The sequence below is a fragment of the Hemicordylus capensis genome, chromosome 1 (genome assembly GCF_027244095.1).
Source record: "Hemicordylus capensis ecotype Gifberg chromosome 1, rHemCap1.1.pri, whole genome shotgun sequence".
NCBI lineage: Eukaryota > Metazoa > Chordata > Lepidosauria > Squamata > Cordylidae > Hemicordylus > Hemicordylus capensis.
This window is the reverse complement of record NC_069657.1, coordinates 199,235,740-199,256,022: the sequence shown is the minus strand read 5'-3', so window position 1 is coordinate 199,256,022 and position 20,283 is coordinate 199,235,740. Positions and strand designations below refer to the sequence as shown.

Genomic DNA, 20,283 nt, shown 5'->3' with positions numbered 1-20,283 from the left:
TGGAACTTAAAAGTGTTTGGCCCACATCTTCTGCAGCACTACAAAGGCAGAGGGGAAAGGAAAGGATTTTTGCTTCTCTTGCCTCCCTCCAAAATCCCTTTTCATTGCCACAAATATGTCACTGAGGGTTACTCAGGCCTCAGGGATATATTCCTGGCAGCAAAAGGGGGGTTGGAGGGGGGCAAAAGAAGCAAAAATTGCTTTCCCCTCCCCACAGTGAGCTACAGAGCAAGCCTTCAAGCACAGCTAGGCTCCGTCTGCTCTGCAAGGGCAGAGCCCTTCTTCCACCATCATAGCACTGCAGAAAATGTGAGCAATTGTTTTTGGCTGAATTTTGCCCATGTGTGTGTGTGTGAGGAAGAAGAAAGCCTTAGAGGTTGGCATGCCACTGTCAGGTGAGATAAAGGGAAGGGACATGGTCAGTGTTTGGTGGAGGTTTGAACAAGCAAGATCATGAGCCCCATCGCTGTGCGGGGAAGGGGGGAAAGCATGCTGTGTGTGCTGCAGGAGGGCAAAAAGTGCTGGGGGAGAGGGATGGGGAGGAGGTGCCAAGATGAGGGGGGCAGGAGGAGGTGAAGCATGAGTGCAGTGGGGGTGGGGGCCGGAAGAGTGACATGTTTTTTATGCTGCCCGGAAGATGAAGACAAAGCTGGCAAAGCTGGGGTTGAAATACTGGGGCGCAGTGGCTCGCCACGACGCTGCCTCAGGTGCAGGGGTCTCCAGTTGGTCCAGTTCTCATATTTCCTTGGGAGCAGGGATTCATCTGTGACAGGGCTTTTGAAGAGCTCATCTCTGGAGTCTACTTTGAATGCCAGGAAGATGTGAAATAATAGAGAGAGGTGCTCTGGGCTTGTACAGGGTTGATTTTTCTTCACACTTTATCCGCTCAACTGCCCACACAGATCTAGGATAAGGGACCAGGGCATCTAGGTAGACAGAGATAAACTCTTGCTATAATAGAACATCTCATGAGTTGTTGATTTTAAGCTTTTCCATGCTTTAGAAAAATCCTATGATTTATGGATGGTTTGATTGTTTTAGTAAAATGTTTAATACAACGAAATCTATTTTTATAAATAATTTGGCTTTCTTTGAGCAGACCTCACAAATATTGAAAGGGATATGTCAGCCACATAAAAACAGTGCACGTTACAGGCAAAAAGGGGAAATTGTTTAACAGTTATTCTGAGTTCAGGGGTTGATTGGATTGACAGCCCTGCAAACAGGAAATTCTGGGATTATTTTTGCTATATTACATGTCAGTAGAAAAAGAGAGAAATAGGAATGGAAAAATACTATGTGGAGATTTTCCTGATAAGCAAGTAGACTAATTTATAGCATTAGAGCTTGTCAATCCTTTTTCAGAGCAAATGTGTAATCAGTATCTTTTCAGGAGTGCATGACATACCATGGCAACTAGATTGCACCTTCTCTGTACTCTGGCACATGGGTGGCTTGTCTCCTGCATGGATATGGTTTATGTAATGTTCTTTCACGCACCACGCATAGCCACCTACATAACTAATCCTTTAGGGGCAGATTTTTCCAAAGCCTTTAGTAGGAGGTGGCAGGGGGGCGGGGAGTGGCTGCCTGCTTTATTCTGAACAAAACACGGAATAAACTTCATCCCAAAGCTTTTCTTATTTTATTTTGGGTCTTTTACAATTCCTTTTGGTTTCTTCCCACACCTACTTTAGTGAATTGCACAATTAAAGCCAAAGCAGCATCTTCTCCTTGGTGGGGGTGCAGATCCACTGGGGGGGCGGGGACAGCAAAACCCTTTCAGTTACTTATCCCTCTTAAGGGGACACTGTGTAGAGGAAGCTTTACCCTTGATCAGTTCCCTTGCTGTGGTACCACTGCTGTGGTACCAGCCAGCCACCCGAATTCTCATGAGAGCTGCCACCCATGGGATTAGCGATGGCTACACCTAGGAGAAATAAATATATAGATAGATGGTTGAGTGGGGATTTCAACCCATGTTTCCCTGATCAAAATTTGCTCCTCTGTCTACTGCACTGCAGTTACTCTCCTTACAATCAGAACTTCTTCACACAGTGAATTTTATCCCATAGATGGGATAAAAATGGAAAAAAGAATGGTATTTCTGTCTTTGTTTTGCCGTCATGAAATGCATTCGTGGTTCCATTTCCTAGTCAATCTTTGGTTATACTTAGGTTAGATCTTATAAAAATTAATTCACACAAACTGAATTGGTTATAAGTGGCACCAAAAGTTGTAGTACATAGATTTTATGCGGTTAAGGTGTTCTGAGAGTCGCAAACCATGATCAAGAATAACCTAAGGATTCAAATTAATTGACAAACAACTTTATGCTCTTTATTCATAATACAATAGCCCTGTAGTAAATGATATAAGAATTTGATTTCAGTAAAAACTATGAGCACTGCCCTTTCCTGAGATATCAGCAATACTCTCTGCTTTCCCACTGAAATTGTCTCAGAAGTTTTGTGTTTTTGCTGCACTTCAGCATCTACAAAATGTTTCGATCTGTTGATGAATATACTCAAAGTTGACATATATCTAACTTTGCAGACCCTTTAATGAATACATTATACACACTCTGCGGATTCACAGACAAACTATCTATGCCTTTGTTTCCATTGATAACTCTGTTTCAGAGCCAAATTAAATGATGGATCTAAATGACAGCTGCACATCTTGTTTCCCTCCATAACGTCTGATAGAGCTTACCTTCTGCTGTGACACTATATCCTGCATTTCCCTCCCCTGCCATTGGCTGCCATGATGTGAAATGGTGGCAAAAAAATGCAGATTGTTGAGATGTCACAACACGAGGTAGGTTCCGTCTGATGTTATGGAAGTAGAGGAGTTTGCTAGAAGGTTACTCCTTAGATGTCCTTTATTCAAGAGTGATGGGAGGAAAAGATGGCAGCACTTTGTCTGTACATGTGCTGTATGTTTCCCAATTGTAGCAGAAAACATTGACCATAATATAGGAGAGAACATGTTGGAAAACACAAGGAAATAATCCCCATGCAGGGAAAATGTAACATTTGAAGTGACCCTAGCATTTTGTGTTCCAATCAAGTTTTTAATTAAAATATTATATTCTTCTAGGCAATATCATCTTCTCATTTAAAACTATATCCCAAATTCCATCAGTGATCTTAATATTCAGTTCAAAAGCAATTTTTCTCATAAATATGAAATCCCTGTTGCAAAGATTAGGTGCTGCCCACTGGCAGTAATACTGATGGTGTATTATTAAGACAATACTTTACTCCTGCAACAACAATAATGTGAACATATATTATCACTAGACTCCTATATTGCTTATTGATGCATAGCCCTTTCTTGGACATGTTTTTATATGGTTTATAGTGGGCAGGGCAGTAAATATTTTTTATGCTGCTTGTCATGACCCTTTTTAAATAGAAATGCAAAATAATGAGCAATGTTACTTCTGTCATACTAATTTGACACTTGTAGGCAGGGTCAGACTATAGTAATAGTTGGTCAAATTTTCACAGAATAGCCCTGGACTTCAGGTTCAGACTTGTATAGTGGCTCAAGTTCTGGATGTGTCAAATCCCCTCTCAGCCATTAATTGTATTGGGTGGCTTGGATAAATCACTCTCTCCTACCTTACTTCACAAGATTTTCGTGAGTTTAAAACAACATAAATTCCTGCTGCATTGACACCATGTGATAAACAGATCAAGCAAAACAGTATGGCCAAGACAGTTTGTATGAACAAGGAGAGCTCATTCTTGGAAAGGGAAAAGCTTGTCCGAAAGACAGTTTCAAAGACAGTGAGTCACATATTGAGGCTATTCACCCAAGTGTGCAAACCCAGGCTAAGGGAGCACAGCCCGGTTTTGCATGCTCATGTGAACCACTGGGATCGCGCCCAATCCCAGTGGCTACACAGCAGCAAACCCATCTATTGAGCCACCTAGTTAAACAAGGTTAAGGGAGCGAGCGCTCCCTTTATCTCATTTTTTTAATCAGCCACAGTTGTTTGCATCCACGGCTGGCATACTTGGGAGTGAAGGGGGATCCCAGTAATGCACCACGCACTCACACGGTACATTATTAGGGCTCCATTGGCGGGGCGGCACACAGTGGTGCGTCCTGGCACCCCGTCCCCTGGAGCTGAAGTGGGAGCCGCCGGTCATCTGGGCGGGTGATTCTCCCACCCAGGGATGAAGTGGAGATCGTCTGCAGGGAAGGGAAGCTAAACCTGCCTTCCCCGCAGCCCACCTGTGAGCTCTTCTCACCGTTCGTGAGAAGAACTCTATTGACTAGTATTGTGTGCGCAAAAGGAGGCTTAACTTGCACACAATGGAGAAGGGCAGTTATTTCCCCCAAAATAATCCTTTGAGAGGTCATGGATAGACAGGGACATATTTTCAGGGAGCATTGGGGGCAACAGAGGGAAGAGAGGATTGGCCAAAATCAGCCCTCCAGGCCTACAGAGGGTGGAAACAAAAGCATGGATTTTAATCCTCAATTATTGGCTCAAGATCCATTTCTCCCCTCTGGTGCTGATCTCTCTTATGCTGGCTGATAGGTTTCAGTTTACCTGGACACAAGCACTATGGGGCAAATTGTCATCACTTGGCTTTTCTACTGAATATTTGTCAGTATTAGATTACAGTCAAGCCAATGATATCCTCAAACAGAGGATCTTGGACGCTGAACACCAGAATGATTTAAGCTCCATTTCGGAGACCATAGGAGGACGCCTTGGTGACTTTAACTGGGAACCTGCTAGTTATCTACTATCACTTTCCCTACCAAGCCATCACAAGATGTTTCTCAGAGCAAGATATGTTGCCTTACCACCAGCAGTTTTATTATTCTGGAAGGTTTTCTAAAATTCCTTTGGCCAGTTAGAATTGCCCTTGTGGCTCAGGTGAGGTTGAATCTGTCTACCATGTGCTGCTGTTTTGCTCTTTTTATAATGATAGTCGGCGTAGTTTGATTTCTCCCGTGCTACCACACTTTCCTGGCTGAACTGCTGAATTTTATGCCACACTCGTTGCAGATAAGAAAGAAACCTTTTATCGCCTACAATGTTGCCAAATTTTGTACAGCTGCTGTTAAGATCCACCAACAGCTAACTTGTAGCCCTACTTTCTAGATGCTGCTACAAGAGGCCTCTATGTTTGTGTACTTTGTATGATTGAATTCTTATCAGAATATAGTAGTATTTGTTTTGTATGTACATCTGATCAGTGATCGTAATAAAGCTATTCATTCAAAATCAGCCCTCCCCTCTGTATGAGAGTGAAATACCCTTCCACATACATGACATAATGCACAAATGCCCTTCCACACACATGACCCAAGTTTTTAAACTAACTTGGAAGGAAGTTTAGCCATTAGAATGGATGAAAACCTTAAGAACTGCATGGTTCTCATTATACAACAGAATAGTTATTTCACTAAAAGCAAAGCAGTTAAATAACTGAACCCTTTAAGGAGGCCAATCCTACATGCGCTATGCAGGAAAATAATAATATATAACAGTACAAAGTAGCTGCTGTTTCATCATATGAAGAAACAAAATGAGAGGAAATTCCTGAAATGTCTAAAAAAATATATTTTCTTTTATTGGTCCCAATAAAAGAAAATAACAAATTTTAAGCACTTTTGAGATTTTTGTTTCTTCTTTCCGGTTCTTGGCCTTTGTTGTTTGCTAGGGTTCCATTATGATATCATAACCCTTGATTCTGCAGTTGTGTCGATTAGCAAATACTGTTGATTGGTTTGCAAATACTGAATACTTCTGATCAGCATTTGGGCCCCTGAGTAAACATCAATTAAGGCCCTTAAAGTTTAGTGTGGGGTGGAAAATATTGCAGTACTATTGCCAAACCACAGAAGCCACGAAGCCCTTGCCAAAAGGCTCCAATCTTTATTGTGATCTGTATTCCCTGAACTCCCTTTCTTGATAGCTTAGAAAACTATGCCAGTAATGCATTTGCCTCTGCTACATTCAACCCACATGGTGAGCCCAAAGGCTTCATGTGCTAGAGGAGAAGAGTTAAAAATCACTGCTGTCAGACATTTACTGTACTCTGGAAAATACAGGGACAAAAGAAGATAGATTTGGGGGGAAGTGAGCAAAAAGCTTGCCCCCTGTACACACCATACCTGATTCTTTCCCCGTCAACCTGTAGCTAGCATCTGTCATTTAGTTCTAGCTTTTGGTGACAGAGTAATAGGTAGTATGCACTGTGGGCCATTTGAGGGATGATGGGGAGAGAGTTATTTTATTTTATTTATTACATTTATATACTGCCTGTTACTAGATCTCAAGGTGATTTACAAACAAGGTCAAGGTTCCTCTACTGCCCTGAGAGACCCAACAAATTCTGTCCTCCGCAGTCCCCTCTCATCTTTATGTTTATATAGCGCCTTTCATGTCTATGACATTTTACAAATGGATATAGAATGTATAGCTAGAATATAGAGTCTTCCCTCCAAAAGTCTTCATTGGGATGATAGACCTCTACTCAGTCATTTACTATCTTATAACTGGTGCAGGTATATCTGCTGAATAATCCGTATATTCCATTAGGTTGTCAGTCCCAGTCTTTGAGGCTTCCTAATTTTCAGCTGTGCAAGATAAGCCCGTATATGGAAGGGCAAGGACATTTTTCCCCCAGAGTTCTCATCAAATATATTGACAAATCCAAAATTGCCCTTGAATTGATCCAAAATAGGGCACATCTGAAGCTTCATTCATGCCAGGGGCACTTACCCCATATCTGGTTCTGATTTCACAGCCATTATAAACATCATAATCCCTGATTGCCTTCCCAAGAAACATAGTAATCTATATTTCTTTTCTAGTTCTTTTTGAAAATGACAAAATATATTCCCTTCCCTGGTATAAAATATGATAGCCAAGATGTTGTTTCTATAAAGCATGCTCAGCAACTATATTTTCCAGTGAATTAGAAGCAAGATGAAGGTTAACGCTGACGAAAATCAAATCAGCAATAGAAGAGGAAGTGACTGCTCTGCTCTGTTGTACTCTCAGCAAATATTTGAAATGGGTCCTCATGGGGCAGCCTTAATATACAGTGCTTACAGTTCTTGTGTTTGCTCATGCATTAATGAAAGCACATTATTTCGCCTTTCGGTGGAGAATGCTAGAATCGATATTTTCCTAGTCTTAAATATTTTCCTGGTCTTAAAACACCTTTTCCGTGAGGCCTAGAAAAGCACAAGGAAAGAATCTCTTATCTGAAACATTTCTACTCAATACCATCTGAAAACCCATTTCATGATGTTATGAAGCTTTCTGCCAGTTAATAAAATTAGATATAGCCTAATCTCTCAGTGCTCCGAGAAAACTATAAAACATTTGGATAATCTGAAAATGAGGTCAAGAGGACTGCTAGCCTATGAAGGAGACCGACACTGAATTCAGATGATTGGTTTTCCATAATGGGGTTTCTGCCAGACTCTCAAGGCCATTTCACACAAAAGTGGGAGGGGGCATCGCTCAGTGGTCGAGCAGATGTTTGGCATGCAGACAGAGCCGGTAAAATTGGCCCCTTCTCAAGCAGCAGGCCTGGGAACAATCTCTGTCCAAGAGAGCTGGTACCAATCACAGTAGAAAGTGCCAAACTACATAGGGTAATAGCAGGGGTGTAGCTATAATTGAGCAGGCAGGGGCATAGGGAGCTTGCCGATGGCCCAGGGACAGGCTCCCGCGGGCATCTCCTCCCCTCATTGCTGCTCACATGTGCCGGCCACACCCCGTGTCAACATCAGACTTGGGGTGTGTGGCCAGCAACCAGAAGGTGCTCTGAGCGAGGGAGAAAAGAAAGCACCCAGCTGGCCCTCTGTACACCCAGCTGGGAAGCAGTGGGAGAGGGGCTGCTGCGCCTTGCACTCCCAGGCAGTGAGTGCTTCGTTCTCTAGCTGGATGCAGGAGGAGGACAAGGGGTTGCCTGTCAGTCCAGGAACATTTGTTCCCCCTCGCCCAATAGTGGTTACATCACTGATCTAATTCCATATTGTCCACGCTGACTGGCAGCAGCTCTCCAGGATTTCAGACAGGGTCTCAGTCCTGTCTGGAGAAGCCAGTGATTGCACCTTCTGGAACCTTCTGCATGCAAAGCAAATGCTCTATTGCTTAGCTATAGTTCCATCCCCAAAGAATACTTGAGGGTACTTTTGAAAAAGCCAGACTTTCTAGAAACAGTGCATGTTTTACCATTTTAACTTCACCGCAGTAATTGTTGACATGTTATGGTAACAAAATGTCAAGGTAACATGTTTTTGTTTGCTTGTTTCCATCAGATTGTGGTTTGAACGTTCACAAGCAGTGTTCCAAGATGGTTCCAAATGACTGCAAGCCGGACCTGAAACATGTCAAAAAAGTATACAGTTGTGATCTTACCACACTAGTAAAGGCACACTTCACAAAGAGGCCAATGGTTGTGGACATGTGCATTAGGGAGATTGAATCCAGAGGTAAGGCATGCTTAAATGAGTCTGGTTGCCTTTCTAATAATCCCTTTAGATTGATCTGGGTCAGCCAAGGTTTAGCTGACTTTAAGTTCAAAGCAATTTGCATAGGACATCTTACACGTGCCTGTTTCCTTGAACAATTAATATGTAACTTTGAATTGATTAAGACATGTTCTCTGTCTGCTGAATCTCCTTTTTGGGATGTTGTAATCCCTCATAGTTGTCAAGAGAGGCAAAAATGTTTCTAATGATTTTGGATCATTTTTATGTCTGCTATTGAGTGATCTCTTGTTTTACTTGTAACATTTTTCTAGAGATGTGCTTGAAACACGATTCGGTGTTTGAATTGCAGCAAAATCCCTTTAAAACTTAAATTCTGTTACCAATGCTTTTTAATATCTACATGAAACCGCTGGGTGAGATAATCAAGAGGTTTGGTGCTGGGTGTTATCAGTATGCTGATGACACCCAAATCTACTTATCCTTTTCATCTGCCTCATCAGGAAATGGTGTTCATTCCCTAAATGCCTGCTTACAGTCCGTAATGGGTTGGATGAGGGATGAGACTGAATCCAAGCAAGGCAGAGGTGCTCATTGTAGGGGCTCAGAATCTGAGGGATGAGTTAGATCTTCCTGTGCTGGATGTGGTTACACTCCCCTGGAAGAAACAGGTTCGCAGCTTGGGAGTACTCCTGGACCCAGGCCTCACCCTGGTATCTCCGGTGGAGGCTATGGCCAGGAGTGCTTTCTGTCAGCTTTGGCTGATTCAACAGCTGCGTCCATTCCTTGAGGATGATGACCTCAAAATAGTGGTGCACCAACTGGTAACCTCCAGGCTTGAGTACTGCAATGCGCTCTATGTGGGGCTGCCTTTGTACAAAGTTTAGAAACTTCAGTTAGCTCAAAATACGGCAGCACTCTGGTCTCTGGGGCAACTCGGAGAGACCATATTATGCCTGTTTTGGAATAGTTGCACTGGCTGCCAATATGTTTCCTGGCAAAATACAAAGTGCTGGTTATTACCTTTAAAGCCCTGAAGGGCTTAGGTCCAGGTTACCTCAGAGAGTGCCTTCTTCTGCATGATCCCCACCACACGTTAAGGTCATCTGAAGAGGTCCATCTCAAGCTACCACCAGTGCATCTGGTGGCGACTCAGAGGCAGGCATTCTTTGTAGCCACTCCTGGACTGTGGCATGCACTCCCTGCAGAAATCTGCAATTTGAATTCTTTATTGGCCTGCTGGAGAGCCTTTAAAACCTATCTGTTTGGCCTGGCCTTACAGGGTTTTTAAATAGTTGTAATTGGTTTTAATGTTGTAACCTGGTTTTTAGGGTTTTTTAATTGTTCTAATTGTTTAATTGCTGTTTTATGATATTTTAATTGTTAATTGTTGTTTTACGCTGTTTTATAATTTATGTTTTAATTGTTAACTGACTTTAATGGTTTTGTTTTAATTGTAAACCGCCCTGAGTGATTTTGGAAGGGCCGTATAAAAATTGAATAAATAATAAATAAAATAATAATAAAACTGAGGGCTTCCACAGCCCCTTTAACACAGAGGAGAGCAGGTCCATACCTGCTCCTCCTTGCTCGCCACTACTTCTGCAATCGCAGCACTCCCCACAGCTATGATTGCGCACCAGTGGGGCATCTCCCAGCTGCCCCTGTTTGATGCTGACACACACATGGCTGCCACGCATGTGTGGAGGCCATGTGCATGCCGACGTCGTGCAGGGGCAGCTGGGAGATGTCCTGCCAGAGTGCAATCATAGCTTAGGGGAGCACTGCAATTATGGAAATGGCGGCGAGCAGAAGAGGAGCAGTTATGGACCTTCTCTCCTCCATGTTAAAGGGACTGTGGAAGCCCTCAGTTTTAAAAGGATTGTGCTGCAATTCAAATGCTGAAACGTATTTCAAGAACATCCCTACAGTGTCCCTCTTCCCAGTGTATTTTGTGAGCTTCCATCAGTAAAGTATGCATTTATATTTAGGTTTTCTGGTAATTATACAATTGCCTCCTCCAAGTCATTCCTTGTCTAATGACTCTTTGCTTAATGTTGTTCTTGTCATATTTAAATATATGTAAATGCATTTAAATATACTGATTTGAGTGGTTTGTTTTCAAATTCCTTTGTAATTTGATGACATATTCTGCATTCCAGGAACTATTATCATAAATATGCTTTTACAAAATGATTGGATGCTGATCATAACATGACTATTTTGGAGTAAGAGCTAACTGTGACATTTGTGCTTAGAAAGAAAAATGAGGCTTTTAAAACCCAGCTCAGATTTATGCATTGCTAGTAGTCAAGAATCCAACTTTCAGATGGATAAATATTAAAGTTTACTCTAGTTGGATTTTATGTTTGTTTTGTTTTTACTGAACAGGTCTCAATTCTGAAGGACTCTACAGAGTATCTGGGTTCAGTGACCTAATTGAAGATGTCAAAATGGCTTTTGACCGAGGTATATTCCTTATGAAGGGGTTACAAACTTTGCATCCAACTCATTGGCTAAAGAACTACTTTTGCACGTCCAAAGGGAATTTGCACTTGTGTTTCTGCCCTACCCACACACACCCCATGCCACACGGCAAACCACTTTTGAAACGGAACAGAATTTCGGAAGCAGCTTCTGAAACAGTGCGGTGAAGAGGCTAGGCCTGATTTTCAAAGAAAAAAGGCAAACCTCTTTCTAATCACGCCAAAGCCCTTTGGCACACCTAAAGTAGCTCTTTGGATCCCAGCCATTGTAAAGGTTGTCAAGTATTGAAAATCTGAATCGGCCTTGATTACTGAGGGGGTGTCCACTTCTCAATAGCAGATTGTGTGATTACCCACTAATTGTTGTCTGGCTTACTCACTTGCAATTGTTCTTGTGAATAATAACAGGAGATGAAAGTTATTAAGATTCTTAGTAAAATGTACTAATTTACTAGTAGGAATGAAGACTCTTCCACCCCACCCCCCACCAGCTATTATTTTTACATTTTAAAAAATAATTTGCTTTCATTTTCCCAATCTGCAGCAGCGCATAGCTTTGACCTTCTTCACTTTTATATTAACAAGCTCAAAGCTATGCACTGCTGCAGATTGGAAAAATTAAAGCAAATTATTATTTTTAAAATGTAAAATAGAAAATAATAAAATAATACATCCTAGGTCCAGCAATTTGAGAGAGAGAGAGTGATGTATGCATGCTCTGGTTTCTTTTTATTTTTTAAATGGAAAGCGAGCCTATTATAGAAATAAACATCTGGAAGAATTACAGATTCTGATATTTATCACTTCTGTAAAGTTTCCAGTATAGAACCCCAGCATCTGGGAAGAAATCTAGCAGAGGACTTGGCAAGCCTCCTTTTAAAAAGAAAAGAAAAGCCCACCCTTTCTACCTTGAATATTGTTTTGGTGCCTTGCTTGTTATCAATAGAAAACCAGGCTGGTTTAAGGAGAAATCATCTTAGAGCTCAAACCTATGTCCCATTACAGCACAGGAGCACAAAAGACCTTTTATGGTGGCAAATTAGTAAAGAGTAGGACCTCTATACCATGCAGCAGCAGATGAAGTGAGCCTTCCCATTCAGTCCATAAGCAGTGGTTTTTGCTGATGTGGATTTCATTCCCACCATCCCACTGCCTGCACCAGCCAATGAGAATGGCTGTGAAGTATGGGCAGGGGAAATCATGACATGACAACATGGAGTAGGATGAGTGAAACTACATCTTCCAGGAAAGGAGTAGGATATGAATGTAAATTCAGTTTTTGTCAGTAGCCTCACGTCTGTCATTATGTACAGTTTTACAGTTAGAGGGTTTTGTTGTTTTTAATGTAAGGGCAATCTGCCAAACATGACTTCTCTCCAAATCCCATAGAAGTCAACTTAGGCTCAGTAGAGGTTGAATGAAGTACACCTTTCATTTCCAACATCATAGAACAAAGACAAACATACTCAAAACCATTTGATCAGCTTTCTCCAAAAAGTAACTTACAGAACATTTGACATCAGTCTACACTAGGGATCTTCAATTTCAAAATACTTTCATTTCAAAAATGTGTCTCATGCTTTGGATCTACAAGCCATGGCTGTGCTGTGTCTTAAATATCATTGAAATTCTACATTTGATTACAGTATATGCTTCTACATTGTGTTTTCCTCTCTTTATACACAGATGGGGAAAAAGCAGATATTTCTGTGAATATGTATGAAGATATCAATATTATCACAGGTGCACTTAAACTGTATTTCAGGGATTTGCCAATTCCACTAATCACATATGATGCCTACCCAAAGTTTATAGAATCTGCAAGTAAGCCTTACATTATATTATTTTTTAAATGTCTTTTTGTTTTTCTTGCAGTACTTTTTATACATTGGCAAAACTCTGCCTGGATTTTTCATATGTCTCATTTACTTTGAATTAAGTCACTTGTGGAGATACACCAGAAATATGTAAGTTAGAATAAAGTGTTGCCAGATAGTCACTTTTAAAGAGTGGAAGCTAGCAATATTGGCAGTATTCTTCAAGACAGTGTAATACACATATACTGTAGGAAACAACCAGTCACCTTATGGAATTGTATGTTGCCTTTAAAAATAAATTCACAGGTGCTTACCAACATTAGTCACCTTAAGTGGTGCAGTGGGGAAATGCTTTACTAACAAGCAGAAGGTTTCCGGATCGAATCCCCGCTGGTACTGTATTGGGCAGCAGCGATATAGGAAGATGCTGAAAGGCATCATCTCACACTGCGCGGGAGGAGGCAATGGTAAACCCCTCCTGTATTCTGCCAAAGACAACCACAGGGCTCTGTGGGGGCCAGAGTTGAAATCGACTTGACGGCACACTTTGCCTTTACCAACGTTAGGGCAGCACCTGCAAGCTGCCTCAAGCAGTGGCGCTCTGCCTGAGATCCTGTGCAGGGCAGAGGCCAGGGCCATGCTGCTGCCCTGCAGCTCAGACCACAGTCTGTGCACACCTCTACCACCACCTATTAAGATCATCTGGGGAAGTCCAGTCACAGTTGCCACCGGCTTGGTTGGTGGCGACTCAAAACCAGGCCTTTTCTAGGGTTGCCCTGGGATTTTGGTATGCACTTCCTAACAAAATTAGATGTTTTAAAGAAGGGCCTGAAAACAGACCTGTTTAGTCAGGCTTTTGGTTTATAGTTTTAAAGTCTTACATTTTAGAGTTTTTATCTGTATTTTAAATTATTTTAATTGTATTAACGTTTTAATTGTTGTGTGTTTAAATTGTGAACCGCCCAGGGACTTGCATTTGGGGAATATAAAAATGTGTCCAACAAACAAACAAATAAATAAAATTGCCCACATCCATTGTCAAAAGAGAATGCAGTCTTTCACGCTTCAGTGTGGTCTTCAGGCAAAACTGAAGACTGGAAAATAAGGTTTAGGGTTTTTTTAAAAAAAAAGCTGAAATGCTAGCTTCAGTTCTAATCAAGTTCATAAGCAATATAAATATTTTCAGCAATTCTGGTAAGAAATGCCTTCAGCGTGTTGCAGAGGTTTTCCCAAGAGATGGTAACAGCTCTAGGCAGAAGAATGTAAGAAGTGCCCAGAGGTGCATCTGATCCAGCATTAGCAGGTGACCAAATGCCTTTGGGAAGCTCACAAGCAAGGCATGAAAGCAACAGCTTTCCCCTTTTGTCACCCCAGCATCCAGTATCCAGCAGTAATACAGTCTCTTCATTTGGCTAATAGCCACTGATAGACCTGTCCTCCACGCAGCACATCATGTAGTTCAGTTGCTCAGAAATGCGGTCCTCACATTAGGAATGTGCTCATTCACAGTGCATACAATATTTTACTTACGTCGATGGAGTGAAACGTTTGCCTTTGCACTGTGGCTAGTGTTACACGTTGCTTAGAGCTGTTTTAATTGGTTGCAACTTGTCTCCTTTGTATTTAGGAGCATGGAAACTGAAGCTGAAAGGGAAGATACTTCCTTGCCTATTTCATGTGTGTCATTCTCTGGGACAACAGTGGAAATTCCCCACATTAGGCTAGAATTAATTGGAAAGATTTGACTCCATTTCCTCAGACCTAATGTTTCTTCTTCTTTTTGCATAAATGTGATGGTCAGATGTTTCCATTTCAGAAACCACAGATCCTGATGAACAGCTGGAAATACTTCATGAAGCATTGAAACTACTGCCGCCAGCACACTGTGAAACCTTACGGTATCTCATGGCACATTTAAAGAGGTATACCATTTCATTAATGTAGGAACACCAAACTGGTGTTTGGGTGAATGTGCACTTATCCATTCATTTCTACATAAGATAGAATAACAAGTTGGTGGTTGATGTAAGTTGGGCCAGAAGAGGTCAATCCTTTCTCATTGCCTTCTTTAGTGGACAATCAGTAGAGGCAACCAGGTCTTCTGTCCACTCCCATTAAGTGCTGCACTTAGCATTACAACAGAGGTGGGCAAATGTGCAAACGTTTTGAAATAGCAATGGCTGGGAGAGGTGGAGCTGATCCACATGTGACGTGTTTAAGAGGGAAAGAGGGTTTAACTTTTCTCTCATACTTGTCCCAATGAAAAGTGATCCCCCCACCCCCGCCACCAACTCTTATTTGCCCTGTGAGTAAAATCCATTTTTCAAGGTTCACTTGAGGCAACATGTGTTTGAAATGACTCCTACAAGCACAGTTTACATCAGTGACAGGCTTCAAAGGAATTTATCCCCTTGTGAAACATGTAGTTACCATCTCTGCTTGGGGGTCATTACCACCTCATTATGCAGGTCTGAACTGGTCCTTTAAATTAGGTTTTAAGGAGAAGGAGAGAGAGAGCAAGAGAGAGAGCATTTTGAGCTCTAGTAGCTTTAGAGATATAATTTCTAATGAGTTTGTATAACTTAAAATTTGTTTTAAAATATACCAGTAGTATAAATCCCCTTAAGATGAAAATTCCTAATCACAATATAAAGAAACTATGGTTGTATCCAGGAAGTTTTTCACACCCGGCTTTTAGTTCACATCTCCTCCGGAATGAAGGTGTGCGTTCACATACTGGCCAAATTTACCCGGAAATCTCTACGAGCTATCAGGGATAACTTCGCACACAATTTGGGTCTTCCATCGCACGTTAGAGTGTAGCCTGATTTACATCCAAGGTAAAAAAAAAAATCCACTTTTTGCGTCGGCTTTTTGGGACAACTTCAAACTCGCAGTAAAACCTTGCAGAAAACCCTTGGTTAAGCCCGCTGTCTGGGAAAGCTCCTGGCTTTCACAAGTAGAAAAGAAGCCTGTGCAAAGGGGCTTCCTTGTCCCTGCAGCATTCTCCTGCACTCAGGGTTAATGTAAAACATATAAATGCAAACAACATGAATGTCTGAGTCAAAAGAAGGGGAAAGCAGTGCAGAACCAAGAGTAATGTTTATGCTGGATTCCTAAAGAATATGGTTTTGCACAAAGCTTCTAGAAGATCCACCACATTTGCTACAAAACTAACCTAGACTTTTCTCATAACTACCAAAATGCAGGAACAAGTCAGCCTTATTGGCTTCACGTACCCTGCACAGGGCAGCTTTAAACTTTTATAGGCATATTCACTAAGATGTGTTGCTGTGAGGGAACAGCTAATGATGTCTTGTTATCAAATTCAATTGGTCAGTCAGCTAACTGTATCTGGAGTCACTATAAATAGAAATTGCAGAGCTGGAATCGCTTCAGAACATCATGCCCAATATCTAGCAGTTCCTGGCTTACTGTTACAGATGTCTGAAATAATTTTATTCACACAAGACTCCATGGAAAAGAGAAATACATTTCATTTTTTGTTTATAATTCATGCACTTGCCAACAATGGATATTAAGGATACATTTATAAGTATCCTTAATGGGATTTATTTTGAGTTGTAAACCAGTAATGTATGCCAAAACCCTTGTTTAATCTGTTCACAAGCTAATTTACAAATGTGAATTTGTTGGTCCAAGAGAGGCAATTAACTGCCATAAAACAAACCACCATCTCTCAAGGCAATAGTTTGTGTGCTGTATCATTAAAGCTGGTGCAAAGAGGGAGGTGGTTATTTTCACTGTGCTCATGGACTATATATAGTATGTATAGTATCGGTGCATTGGCTGACTTCCGGAGCTGCATCTCCATGCAGAGAAGTTGCTCTTAATTCAGCCAGAGTCTTTCCAAGCAGCAGAGTTCCTGTACAGGGGGGAGGGAGCCCAATTTCCACTGCTCTCTCCTGCTTCTTTGCTTTTCAGAAATACATCCCTGATGGCTGCACAACCCCCCAGGGCCATATTTCTGGAAGGCAATGGACACTTTTGAGGGCAGGGAAGTACAGTGAAAATTTCCCTCTTCACCCACCCCCCATCCCCCTTCAGCTGCTGAGGAAGACTGTGGCTGAATTATGAGCAGCTTTTCTGCATGTGGATGTAGCTGTGCTACATCTCCAGATTGTTGCTCTGGATGTCAGCCACTGTTTTTAGACGGCATATGCTCTGTATGGTTTAGTGCTACATTCTATTGTTTATCTGATTGTCAATGAACAGGAACATTTGAGTTTCTAGAAAGGCACATGGCTTCATTAACTTCTGGGTTTTCATTGTTCCTCTAAGGCACTCATAATGGCATTTTAGGCACCCATAATGGCATTTTAGCAACAACCCGTATGAGTTTGGCTAGGTTTAGTGACAATGAATTGTCCAAGCCATTGGGCTCACATCTAATTATTGCATCTAATCAGTTACAATCAGATGCAGACAAACAGCTAAAGGGGTGGCCAGGTATCTTGGCACTTGTCTATGATGGCAGCACACTTTTCAAGATCAAAAGGTTTTTAATGACTTATTGGTAGCTTCACCATAGCCTAGCCACAAGATCAGCCTTCACTCCTCATTCTGCCCTATGGCTATTGCTTTACAGAGCATCCTGTCTCCACAAGATTTGGCAGGGCCCTGGAAAGATTTCCAACTATGGAATCCTGGGAACTGTAGTTCTGTAAAGGAACTTTTAGATTTTTGATAGTCTTATTATTCTCCCCAAACTGAAGTTTGGGGCCCCCAAATCCTCTTTAGCCTGTCCTGGGTGGTGTGGTTTGTGCCCTCAAGAACCTAGATGTTACAAAATGATGCTTAACCTACAGATTCAGGGGGTGGGGGGCAAAGGCTCTTAGGTCCAGGCTCCAAAATCACCTAGGTGCACCTCTGTATATATACATAAACACACACACACCTCTAAAGTTTTCAGCTCCATGTTCACAATGAGATCAAGTCAGGCAGTTGCTAATGTATTCCAGTAGCTTGCAGTTTAATCCATTCTTCTTTGTTACAGGGTAACGCTCCATGAAAAAGAGAATCTCATGAATGCTGAGAATCTTGGCATTGTTTTTGGACCAACGCTTATGCGTGCACCAGAATTAGATGCCATGGCCGCCCTGAATGATATCCGTTACCAGAGACTTGTGGTGGAAATGCTTATAAAAAATGAAGATATTTTATTTTGAACTTTACCATAGGTGTGGGTGTGCATATGTTTTCAATGGACAGCAACAAAACTCCGGGAATGATGAAGGAATCGTTTCAAATAATTGAGCCAGCTGCTGTAGCTGACTTGCTAATGTGAGGTTTTGATGTATGAAAGATGCTTATTAGGTTGCTTCTGTGGCACCATTCAGTCAACACTGGGAAAAGAGTAACACATACTGTACTTTCCAGTCCCAGCAGACTGGGTGTCTCATCAAGGTACAGAGAATCTAAGCTTATATTATCTGCTCCCTGTTCATTTGTGTGTGTGTGGCTTCTGCTGCAAAAGGACACAAGAGGAACAGCACAGCATCTGTGTTCTGGAATAGTCTGTGATTGTACTTTGGCATGTGTAAATCTGTTGTGGATTTGTTTTTATGTTCCATAATTGGTTTCTGATATTTCAGAGGAGAAAAGCAGATTGCTGTGAAACAGGACCTCTGGCTATTCATTGACACCACCACCTATCTTTCTTTTCCTAAATTGCAGGATACCTTCTGCTTAAGTTCGGTAAACTGTTTTTTAATGGTGGAGTAAATTTCTTTACCAGAACTACAGGGTCAAGCCTAACGTTACTTTAAGCATACGCTGTCCTGCCCCCAGCAGCTGCTTTTTGACCAGAGAGCTTCCATTGTCAGTAATGGGAACTTGTATCCCTGGTCAAATAGCAGCCCCTGGGGCCCCACTCATGCTGTGTAAGAAATTTTTAAAAAGTAAGCGTGCAGCTGCGTAGCATGTGCTTAAAGTAATGTGTCGTTTGCTCCACATTCTGCCACTTTTAAGTAATGCCTTTTTGTATGGTTCCGGTTACAAATGGCAACACTGAATGAATGAGGATTGCTTTGTTGTTGTTTTGAATTGTCATTTTGTATTTTTACTGGGCATGCGTATTAATTTATTAAAGTTTTGCTTTAGAATCTTATCAAGTCTGGCTGTAGGTTTTTTTTCCATTGCATTCATTTCTTTTTCATTGCATTTTTTTCATTGCTTTGAGGCTTGCAGCCTGATCTAAGCATGTTTGCTTAGAAATAATCCTTGCTGTTTTCAGTGGGCATGTTCTTAAATAAATGTGCTTGGATACAGCCCAGTCTCATGTGGAGTTAGACATGCCTGAGCCTATTGAAATCATGAGGCTCAATCAAAATCAAGCACACTTAGCTCTGCATAGATTTGAGCTCCCAGTCCTATATTCTACTGTGCATTAGCAGTGTATACAAATATGACAAATATTTATATACTGCTTTTTAACCAAAGTTCCCAAAGCAATTTACATAGACCACTTTACTGAAACAGAGGAATCAGCATAATGGGACATTGTGGGGTCATTCACATGGGGTGGGGAGGGTGAGCAGTGGGGGGAGGCAGGGTTCAACCTTCCTTCCCTCAAATTATCAATCGCGGTGTCTTTGGCACACGAGCCGCATGCCCGCACTATCTGCGCTGCCAGGAGCAGTGTGGATCACTATTCACGCTGCTCCTGGCAGCATGGATCAACAGAGGCTGGGACTCATTTTCAGATATGCCCTCCAGATATTCTGCAAAGCACCATCCAATGAGTGGTGGGGAATGCACCCTTCTCTGTTTCTCCTTGGACTGCATGCAGCCCTAGGAGACAGACGATCCCAGCACAGATTCAGCATGGTGCCAAACCTGTGCTCAAACTCAGTTTGTGCACACCCTTACAATCCATGTGCTGTGTGCTCTCTCTCTCTTGGAAGTACAGAAATTGCCCCTCTTAATCCTGCAAGAAAATTTGCTAGCTGGATACAACTTCAATGATAAGCAGTGACATCATCTGCTCCATCTTCTGCTGATGTTTCAGCTCTAGAAGCATCAGCAGATGATTGTGCTGATTCACTTAAACGTGGCATCTAGTGCAAGACAACTAAAACAGAACCATGCAGCTCTTCTTCTCTAAAACCTCTAAAAATACCCTATTGTTTTGTTTTGTCAGTACAGTGATGTGCCTGTGCAGTGGAGGCAGAGGACAGGAGCTTTAGCTGAGTGCCACTATATATTGTACCAGTGCAATGAGATAAGATTCAGAGGCTGCTTATGTGGAGCGCCAGGATCCACGTGGATCCTGGCATCTGCCCAGCCTAGCCCCACTTCCTAGCCCGGCTCTTAGCCAAGGTTAAGGGAGCGAGCACACACTTAACCCAGCTGCTGGGATTGTGTGTTTTCTTGGGCGGCACACAGCCCAAGGAGATACAGAGACGGGCACCTAGAGCACCCATCTGACGGAGGAATCCCACAAGGCACCACACTATGAGCTTGGCTCTGTTTTCGTT

General features: G+C 42.0%; 1 protein-coding gene across 7 annotated transcripts in view; it reads left to right on the top strand.

Moving 5' to 3' along the window:
- Nucleotides 1–18,914, top strand: part of CHN1 (chimerin 1) — a 159,680-nt gene extending 140,766 nt beyond the window's left edge. For all 7 annotated transcript variants that reach the window (XM_053267170.1, XM_053267178.1, XM_053267188.1 and 4 more), the window contains 5 exons: nucleotides 8,311–8,484; nucleotides 10,873–10,950; nucleotides 12,654–12,791; nucleotides 14,601–14,706; nucleotides 17,802–18,914. In XM_053267170.1, coding sequence (XP_053123145.1) covers nucleotides 8,311–8,484; nucleotides 10,873–10,950; nucleotides 12,654–12,791; nucleotides 14,601–14,706; nucleotides 17,802–17,973 — 668 coding nt within the window. In that variant the 3' untranslated portion in view covers nucleotides 17,974–18,914. The remainder of the gene's footprint in view (nucleotides 1–8,310; nucleotides 8,485–10,872; nucleotides 10,951–12,653; nucleotides 12,792–14,600; nucleotides 14,707–17,801) is intronic.
- Nucleotides 18,915–20,283: the final 1,369 nt, after the last annotated feature.